At 33.9% G+C, this 10704-nt stretch overlaps 2 protein-coding genes across 2 annotated transcripts in view; one reads left to right on the plus strand and one right to left on the minus strand.

Moving 5' to 3' along the window:
• Positions 1 to 479: 479 nt before the first annotated feature.
• Positions 480 to 2504, minus strand: LOC107475809 (uncharacterized). The gene is made up of 3 exons (XM_016095484.1): positions 2216 to 2504; positions 1644 to 1965; positions 480 to 1314 (listed from the first exon to the last, which is right to left on the minus strand). The coding sequence occupies exons 1-3, from the start codon at positions 2502 to 2504 to the stop codon at positions 480 to 482; spliced, it is 1446 nt and encodes a 481-aa protein (XP_015950970.1).
• A 7917-nt stretch (positions 2505 to 10421) lies between these two features.
• The window catches only part of LOC107475860 (probable carboxylesterase 8), a 1237-nt gene continuing 954 nt past the window's right edge, over positions 10422 to 10704 (plus strand). Inside the window, exon 1 of the mRNA XM_016095536.3 lies at positions 10422 to 10704. This exon is cut by the window's right edge and continues 954 nt beyond it. Within this exon, the coding sequence (XP_015951022.3) occupies positions 10503 to 10704 (202 nt within the window). The 5' untranslated portion in view covers positions 10422 to 10502.

Below are 10704 nucleotides of genomic sequence, written 5' to 3' on the forward strand. Positions count from 1 at the left end.
TACTAGGCACTGTTACCATATTGAGAATCTCCGGTTCTCATACTATATCTCTGTTGTGTTTTTCAGATGCAGGTCGCAACCCACCTCGGTGAGTTGCTTTGGATGGTGACAGCAGCGGAGTATCTTGGATTCTTTTGGATTCATTTCGCTTTATTTTGTTTATACATCTCTCACTTTTGTATTTTGCTTTGCCTAGAGGCTTGTATATGAGAGAACAAAACTTTTATAAACTGTCTTGACTGTCTGGTTTCTGTATATCTGTATGTGGCTAGCCGGCTTAAACTCTGCGAGCCGTGGCTAGATTCTTATGACATTATACTCTATTATTTTTTTATATCATATCTATATCTTGTGCTTTAAGCTGGTAGCTTTGTTAGTACGTTTTGCACTTTTCAAATTCTATTTTGAGCTATATCCTTCATCGGGTTTCTAGATATTATTAATTCCTTCTATATATGATATGTATGAGCTTAGAAATGTCATAATCTCTGATTAACCTTTGCTTTACGACGTGAAGTAAGGGTTAGGCTAATTAGGATGTTACACCAACTGTACCCACTCCTAGCTAAGTAGAGTCTAGAAGATGCCACACCCCACGACCAACCCAAACTCTCTCCAACATTCAAATTCAGATTATAAGCATTCAAACGTTGTTTAACATCTTTTGGAATGTTAGAGAAAACATCATGGAGATTCCATTGACCATCTTTCCAAACATCTTTAATAGTTAAATCAGAGTTAGATATATGTACAAAAGGGGCATCTTGAGCAATTGGACCTTCAATACTCAAATTGTCAGACCAAAAAAATTGGTCAAGTGACCCAACGCACCAAGAGAAGGCATCCTTAAGAGCACCAAAAGCCTTTGAGATACTCTTCCAAACATGAGAAGCGTTGCAATGGACAGGGCCATCTAAAACTCCATCATTTCTTAGATACTTTGCCCTCAATAGAGCAACCCAAGGCTTGTCTTGACAATGAAAAAGTTGCCAAACCAATTCACCAAGTAAATATATATTAACACACGCAGGATCTCTAACACTCAAGCCACCAAATTTCTTTGGAGTGATCACGGTCCTCCAATTAACAAGAAAAAGACCTATGTCATCAACATGACCCTTCCAAAGGAACTGTCTCATCATAGAAGACAATTTATCGCAAACCCAATTTGGAAAAAAAGATACTTGCACATGAAAGACAGGAATGGATGCTGCAACAGAATTGATCAGGCAAAATCTTCCCCTCACATTTTCAATCACTGAGTGAAAAGAAGCCCTACTGGTACGAAAATGATTAAGATTAACTCCAAGATATCTTCATAAGTCCAAAGCAAAACATATTGAAGAAATACTAGTAAAAATATCTCTTCTACGAGCAGTCACATTTTTAGAACAAAAAGTTTTAGACTTTTCAAGATTTACTTTCATAGCAGATGCCTTGCAAAAAACGTTAAGAGAATGTATGACCATTTGGACCTGACTCTTTGTAGCCTGACAGAAAAGTAAGAGATCATCTGCAAACATCAAATAAAAAAATTTTGGGCCACCCTAGTGACAGAAACTGGTTTTCACACACCCTCGACCACCTTATGAGATATATAGCAAGCAAGTCTTTCCAAACAAAGCACAAATAAGTAAGGAGACATTGGATCGCCCTGTCTAAGCCCCTTTTTAGGAGAAAAACTATCCAATCTATTCCCATTCCACATAATAGAAAGAGATGATGCACGGACACAATTCATAATCAAATTAACAGTGATGATAGGAAAACCAAAAGTAATGAGAGTACTCTCTAAAAACCTCCAATCCACCCTATCATAAGCTTTTTGAAGATCAATTTTAAAAGCAAGGGTACCTTTCTTGGATTTTGTGTGCTTCATGAAATTTAGAATTTTTTGGGCCACGATAATATTATCAGGAGCACCACGACTCGGAATAAAACCTCCTTGTAAAGGACTAACAATATCTGGAAGAAAAGGATAAAGTCGATTAGTCAATACTTTGGTGATAATTTTATAAACAACATTACACAAGCTAATAGGCCTGAAATCCTTCATAAAGGTAGGGTTATAAATTTTAGGAATAAGCACAATCAGAGTTTCCATGATGCTAGGATTCAAGTACTCTCCCAAAAAGGGCTCCAGACAATATTCCAAATCTCAGTGCTTACTATCTCTCAATATTCTTTAAAAAATAAGCTTGAAAGCCAGCTGGACCAAGAGCCTTAAAAGGGCTCACGCTGAATACTGATGACTTGACTTCTGCAAAAGAGACCGGGTCAATTAACATATCACAAGCCTCGGTGCTTAGAGTGGGAATCAGAACATTCCCTAAACAATCAACCTTAACATCTTCCGTTATACCAAAGAGATTCTTGTAAAATGAGAGGGCTTCTTCCTGGAGAATATCTGGATCAGTAGACCAAGACTCATCTCTAACATACTCTATTATGGTTTCTACGCACCAAAGTCTGAAGATGAAAGGATTTAGTATTTCTATCCCCATACTTTACCCACTGCTCTCTAGATTTCTGGTACCAAAAAAGTTCCTCTTACAATAAAAGCCTATTGTAATCTTCCCTCAATTCAGCTTCTTTAATTCTAAGAGATAACACATTGGTAATCTCCAAATGCCATTGAATCTGATCAATCTGATATTCCAGCTTACTTTTTCGCACAAAAATATTTTCAAAAAACTTTTAAAGTCCAAAGAAGTCTGTTGAACCATCTTAAACCTTTCAGTAACACCTCCAAACTCTTGATTCCAAGCCTTACTAATAACATGTTTATAAGAAGGATGTGTTGTCCACGCAGTTTGGAATCTAAAAGGACGAGAACCTTTCACTTTGGGACCACCATGACAATGAACTAAAATAGGACAATGATCAAAATGAAGCATGCTAAGAATTTTATAATAACCCTCAGGAAACATTGTCATCCACGCCTCATTAACTAGAGCTCTATCCAACTTTTTATCCAAGTCCCTGCCAGCCTGAAATGTTCTATACCAAGTATATCTCCTACCAGTCACTTTAAGATCAAAGAGCTCATAGTCATCTAGAGTAGTAGCTAATAGACTAGCTTTGTGAGAAGAAAAATAAGTACCCATACTCTCGTCTGGCACCACAATCTTATTAAAATCACCAACAGCCAGCCATGGTCCATTATGGTCTGAATTAATAGAATGCAAATGATCCCAAAGCATACTTCTTTTTTTTCAAATTGAGGACTCCCATACACTGCACTACAAAGCCAAACTAAGTTACCCACATTCACTTTCACTGTGATACATTGGTCAATTTGGTCTATAACCACACAAGAAGCATTAGCAATAGAAGATAGAAACCAAATGCTACCCTATGTCCTACTGCTTTTTCAATACCAACACAATGAAAATCCAACTTATACAAAAAATTCTTCAAATTATTAAACATAGTACGAGTCTCAAAGAGAAAGAAGAAAGATGGTTTATATATTCTCACCAAATTTTTACAATACACACGGGCCATCTTGTTAGACGCACCCCTCACATTCCAAGCTATGATATTGAAACTATCCATAAAAACTAACAAAAAGAGAACTACAATAACAAACTCGAGACTCAACATGATGTCCCTATCTTCGAAGATCCCGCTTTTAATGAACTCTCAAGTTGCAGCACAATTTTCTCCGTCGAAACTTGCACCACATCCGCCGCCGATACTCCATCCTTATCTGCTAGTGAATTCTGCAAAGAGTTTGGACGATAACGCTTTCGTACAGTGCCATTGTCTCACCTTACTACTGATGATGATCCAACAATATTATCAATACGTAATAAATGACATAAATTTGATGGTTTATAAAATGAGTATGTGAAATATTATATATTTTTTATTTAAGGTGCAAAAATAGTACGAAATATAAATTTACTTGAAGAACATATTATTGCACGTTTAAACAATTTTCAATATGTAAGTTTTTTTTGTTATTGTCAAAGAATTTGTAATTTTTTTTTGGTAGTTAGTATTATTATTTTTGTTGTACATGATTAACATTAATATAATTAATTTTTATTGTTGCACTGTATTTAGTCGTATAGTTTAATTACTGATTTTATTTGTTAATAATGCTTAACGAAGTGAGTTTTCAATTTAAAAAATTAAATTTTATTAATTTTATTCATCACGCTACTAGTTAAAAAGTTTTTTAAAAAAATAACTAATAACAGAACAAACAAACAAAAAAGAAAATAAAAAACAAGGAACTGCTTAAGAAGTAAGACAGTTTTGTTAAATGCTACTCTCAATTTTTTTTAAGACAACCGGGAGCTTTATTTGGTGAGTATGAGTCCTCGTTGCTGTCTTTGTCATGATGTCTGTCATAAAGATCAACTGGAGGTCAACACGTCATTTTTAAAACATGATGTCCTGAATTTTCAGCACCAAAAAATAACAAAACCAGAGTTATTCTAAAAATTATTGACAACAGTAAAGGCATTCACACAATCTGTTTCACAAATAGCAGTTCTTTGTCCAAAATCCCAAACTAAAAGATATTCTCTCCAAATAGCAAATAACTCTCCTTGCAGAATATTACGACTCTCAATTGTTCTCAAACAGTCTCGTTGCCAACCTCCATTCCAATTTTTGCTAAGTGCTAACACAGGCAAAACTAACACGATCACCAATACTAGGATAATTTGCATCACAATTAATCTTAAAAGTACCTACCGATGAGAAAATTCATGAGCCACTAATGGTAGAGGGGATAGAAATTCGTTGCAACTCAAAAATATTCTAAAGCTCCCTTTTCCAAGGACAAAGTCATACTAGTAATCTTATTCAGGGGCCAAAACTCGTGTGGATGAAATATCTCAAGATTCCTAGAACGTCAAATCCGCTATAGACCAGAAAAGAATCTAAAATGACATTCTTTGCTATGAAGCAAAAACCGGTTCATCAAATCCAGAGGTTGATTAGAAATCTCCAAAGCCTACCAAACTAGTTGATCTTTCGAACAATTTCGAATATAATGAACAACCAGTTTCTTACCAGAAAAACATCATCGACAGCTATTCGTCGGTGAGATACCCTCCTGAAACGAAAAGTAGCAGTGGGCAGAGCCTCCCTAAGACAAAGCCAGATCAAGAATTTATGTTTTCCAAAACATGTTGACGCCAAAACCAATTCCCCAGTACTCCCAACCAAATTTCTTCTTACTGAGTCACAAGTAATCTATAAACCTTTGACGTCGCATCAGACCAAAATCACCCTACCACTGAACTCGCTTGCACATCTAGATTATAGAAAAGAATGTTGCTTTGCAAAAATTAGTTTAGAGGAGAATATATATTTTGAAGGTGCCACTGTCTAGATGACCAAAGATCCAAGATCCGAAAATCCGAATAAGAAATATGAACATAATTCATCTCATGACAAAGCTGCCTCTCTTTTCTCCAATTAGAATACCAGAAGTTCTGGTTTAGATCCCTAATGCACCAAACAAAGCCTTCAAGAGATCCCATGTTTTACATATACTCTTTCAGACATAAAAGTCTGTGTCTCGAGACTGACTGAAATAGTCTCCAAGAGAGGAACGATATTTTTTCCGCAACAATTGAACCCATAACTTATTTGGGTGATAAAAAAATTGCCAAACTATATTTTCAAGAAGAGCATCATTAGCACAAAACAGATCTCGAATCCCCATACCACCAAACTTCTTAGGGGTCACCAACTAAACAGATTCATGCCTCTACCATCATCTTGACCTTTTCAAAGAAAGCTCTGCATTATAGATTCTATCTTATTGGATATCCCTTTAGGAAAGAAAGATACTTGCATGCGGTAAGAAAGAATCGCAGCCACTACTGAATTGATCAAACATAGTCTCCTACCTTGTTAAGCAATTTCCCTTTTCAGCTGGTTAGCCTCCCTCGAATCTTGTCCAGAACATCATTGAACGTTGCTCACGTCACCTGAGAGTGACAAAGGGTAACCCCTAGATACTTGTCCAAGTTCTAGACAAATCTGATAGATGATACCCTAGTAAAAATCTCTTTCCTTGTTGTTGAGATATTCTTAGAACATAGCGCTTTAGATTTCTCCACATTAACCTTCATCCCAGATGCAGTTATTCAAAGGAATCATTACATTTTAAACTTGCCATTTTTCAGCTTTACAGAAAAGAAACAAATTATCGGTGAATATCAAATGAGAAATTCTTGGACCCCTTCTAAAAACAGCAACCGGCTTCCACAAGCCCCTATCAACTTGATGATTAATAAAGTAGAACAATCTTTCCATACACAGCACAAACAGATATGGCGATATTGGGTCTCCTTGTCTGAGTCCCCAGCTATGAGTGAAGCTATTTAATCTCTCCCCATTTCAATGGATAGACAACGACGAGGCAGTGACACAACGCATAATCAGATTGATTATAGGGGTAGGAAAGCAAAAACTCCCAAGAGTATGTTCAGAAATCTCTAATCAACTATGTCATAGGCTTTATCCATATCAATCTTAAAGGTCAAAGTACCTTTCTTCGACTTTATTTTCTTCATGAAGTGAAAAACCTCTTGTGCAATAATAATATTGTCAGGAGTTTCCCTTCCTGGAGTAAAACCTCCTTGAAGGCCCAATAATGTCTGTAAGATGAAGACAAAGTCTATTATCCAGGATCTTTGTTATAATTTTGTAAACAACATTATAGAGACTGATATATCTAAAATCTTTCATGAAAACCGGGGCTTCTACCTTCAAAATAAGAATCATGAGAGTTTTTATTATTCTCAGATCAATATCCATACCAAAGAATGCTTGACTAATCATAGTCCAAACATCAAAACCAATAATCTCCCAATAATCCTTTAAGAAGAAAGGCCCTGACGCCTTAAAAGAATGCATACTAAAAATAGCCGACTTAACTTTCTCTAATGTAACTGGCGCTATAAGATTACAGCAAGCATCCTCATTTAGGGAAGGAACCGGCACTTCACCAAGACATTCCAAATTCACATTTTTCAATTGGTAGAATAAACTTTTAAAAAGGACTCAACTTCCCTGTAAGGGACATCCGGATCCATTTCTCACATCCCATCCTGAAAAAGTAGACCACGAATTTTGTTATGTTTCCTCCACACCAGATTCTGAACATGAAATTAATTGATATTTTTATCTTTGAAATTTATCCACTGCTCTTTAAATTTTTGAATCTATAGAAATTTCTCTTGTACGAGAGTGTTATTGTAATTGTTAATCAATTGTCACTCTTTTTGCTGCATAAAAGAATCTTTCATCACTTCTAGCCGTTTTTGTAAGAAATTAATTTAACGCTCTAACTCGCTTTTCTTAATAAAAATATTGCTGAACACTTTAAAATTAAATTTTAGAGAATTTTTTTATACTTTCAAAAGTTTACCATATACCTACCTATAGTCAGACCACCATAATTAGATTATGAAGAGTGTTAGGGGACAGCAAATTTTATATTTTGTAATAATTAATTGGTTATCAATGATATTTTTAATGGTGTAAGATTATATCCAATAATATGCGATTACTCATTTTTTTTTAATGATTAAGTGTTGGCCAAATTTAAAAAAAAATGCTGGTCCTATAATTTCTCTTAGATTATAATATCTCTAACTCTCTATATGCGAGATATATAATTTTAAAATTAAAAATAAAAATAAATAATTTCGCTATTAACGAAAACATTGGAAATATCACAACTAAATATATCATCCTCCAAAACCACCTCGGCGCGTAACTATAAAAAGCAATCTATATTAAAAATTTTCGGCCAATAAATGAAAGTAGGTAATATAAATGACAACCAACAAACTTTGTATACAAATCAATATGATAACACCATTTAGTACTAAATATCTAATACATGTTACAATTTTAACAAGGTATTTTTTTATTTAATGTATACATGCTTTATAAACTATTAATCGAAAATGAAAAACATTTAATTTGTCTGATTGCTCATCACTTAGTCTCTTAACTGAAGTATTATGAATTCAAATTTCATCTTAAATATAAAAATAAGTTTAATTGATTTAATAGTTAGTTCAACAGTTTGTTTAAATAAGTGTTTGTGGTTCGAATTTTACTTTATGTATACAAAAATTTATTAACTAATGATAAATCTTTAAATGAAATTCAGTACCGACAGATTAATTCTTAACTTATCGAACTGAAAAATACTATAGAAAACAAAAAATAAAAACAAAAAAAATTAAATTAGTCACTTATCATTGATAAACTCCATTTGTAGAGTTTATTTTGTATTGATTTTAGGGGATTTTATCATCTTTTACCCACATTTATTCAATGAAATAGCATGGTTTTGTGTATTCTCCTTTAATTGTGCTTAAAAGTGAAAACATGTTTTTTAGGACTCAAAATAGATAAATGTAATTTACCTTGATTCCATTAGATGCCTTGATATGTTTGTTAAGTGATTTCAGATTTAGGAGGCAAAGATTGGATTAAGGGAATGAAGAAAAAGCATGTAAAGTTGGAGAACTCATGAAGAAATGATGGAACCAAAAAAGCTGTCAAGCCTGACCTCTTCACACTTAATTGACCATAACTTGAGCTATAGAGGTCCAAATGATGCGGTTCCAGTTGGGTTGGAAATCTAACATCCGGGGCTTCGAAACGATATAAAATTTGTCATAGTTGCATCGCGCATAGGGGCGCGCACGCGCACAGTACGCGGACGCGTCGATGGTGGCACATGATCCACTTAATGCAACTCGTGGCCAGCGATTTTAGAAGCCTTGTGGGCCCAATCCAACTCGTTTCTGATGCTATTTAAGCCAAGGATTGAAGGAGAATCAAGATACTTTTGATCATTAGTCATAGTTTAGTTTTAGAAGTAGTTTCTAGAGAGAGAAGCTCTCTCTTCTCTCTAGAATTAGGATTAGGAATTAGGGTTAGATTAGGATCTCATAGTTCTAGGTTTAATTCAAGTCTCCTTCTACTTCTACCTTCAATTGGTGATTGCTACACTTTGGTTCTTCTCTCTATCCCTATTCTCTTGTTGTAATTTCTCTTATTTTGTTTCTAGGTTTTGTAATTGAGATACTCTTGTTCTCTTTATTTTCTTTCAATAATGCAATTTGAGGTAATTCATGATAATTGTGAATTCCTTGATTGTTGTTGTTAATTCTTTGTATTCAATTGTAGTTAGAATTCATTCTTGTTGTGATTTACTATACTTTTCTTTTGTGCCTTCCAAGTGTTTGATTAAATGCTTGAAAGAATGTTAGACTAGAATTTTATGTTCTTGGCTAGATAAGGTAACTTAGGATTTCTTGAATCACTAGTGTCCAATTGATTGATAGTTGATAGCCATTAACTCTAGCCTTCATTAATCCAATTAGTGGAAAGCTAGGATTTATGGACTAGAATTAATATAACTCACTTGACTTTCCTTTGTTAATTGATTTAAGGATCACTAGGTGGGATTAATCCTTGCAACTACCATACTTGTGGCTAGTGATAATGATGAAGACCCTTGACAACCAAACATTGCCAAGACCATTTTGTTAATAAAGTTTTCTTACCATTTACTATTCATATTTCTCATCCAAAACCCCACAATAAACAAGTCCATAACCAATAACAAGAACACTACCCTGCAAGTCCTTTGAGAGACGACCCGAGGTTTAAATACTTCGATTTATAGATTTTAGGGGTTTGTACTTGTGACAAACAAATTTTTGTATGAAAAGATTATTGTTAGTTTAGAGACTATACTTTACAACGAAATTTCATTAGTGAAATTCTAAACCGTCAAAAATCCAATTATCAATCATCTTGAAATTAGTCAAAAATCCAATTATCAATCATCTTGAAATTATTCGAAAAAAGGTATAATTTGATAATATAGAATTTACCAAATCAATCATCACTTACATAAACATTAATGAGTTAATTAAAGAAAAATATTTTATATATTTTCTTAATTAATATCTATAATTTCTATATATAAACTCTTTTATATTATTTGATAAAATGGATCTATCGTTTTAACTTCTCACTTGGTCATATTTCATTATTCAAAAAATTACCCAAAGGATGCCAACTACGAAAATAGAGATACTTAGAAACAATCAAACAAAAATAATTTAACCTCTATGGATCCTATAGTTTTCATATTATTTTGATTGTAAATATAAAATGATAATTAAATATATTAATTGATTGACTCAACATAAGTAAGCATTACAAATCAGTGTTTTTTCATCTAGTAATTATTTTAAAAATTTTAATTATAAATAATGAAACCTATTTACTGTGTATCAATTTTACTTTTTAGTATAAAATAAAGTAAAATACATGTCAATTATTTTTAAAGAAATGAAAAAAGCAAATACAGTAGTAGTTAGCAGTTACTATATCACCCAATAAATCAGCCACAAGACCATAACATGCACCACACAAACACAGGCTTCTAATTCTAAATCTTCTTATTCTCATCAATTTCTCAGAAAACAACAACAATGTCTGAAACACCTTCTTCCACCATTGACCCTTATGAATTCCTCAAAATTAAGCTCAACCCCGATGGTGCTTCTCTTACTCGAAACTACCAAGTTCCCTCCGTTCCTCCCTGCCCCGTCGTAGAACCCCACGCGCCACCTGAAGAACAACAAGCCATCTCCAAAGACCTCCCACTCAATCCAGCCACAAACACCTCCCTCC

This window comes from Arachis duranensis, chromosome 2, assembly GCF_000817695.3.
Source record: "Arachis duranensis cultivar V14167 chromosome 2, aradu.V14167.gnm2.J7QH, whole genome shotgun sequence".
Taxonomy (NCBI): Eukaryota; Viridiplantae; Streptophyta; class Magnoliopsida; order Fabales; family Fabaceae; genus Arachis; species Arachis duranensis.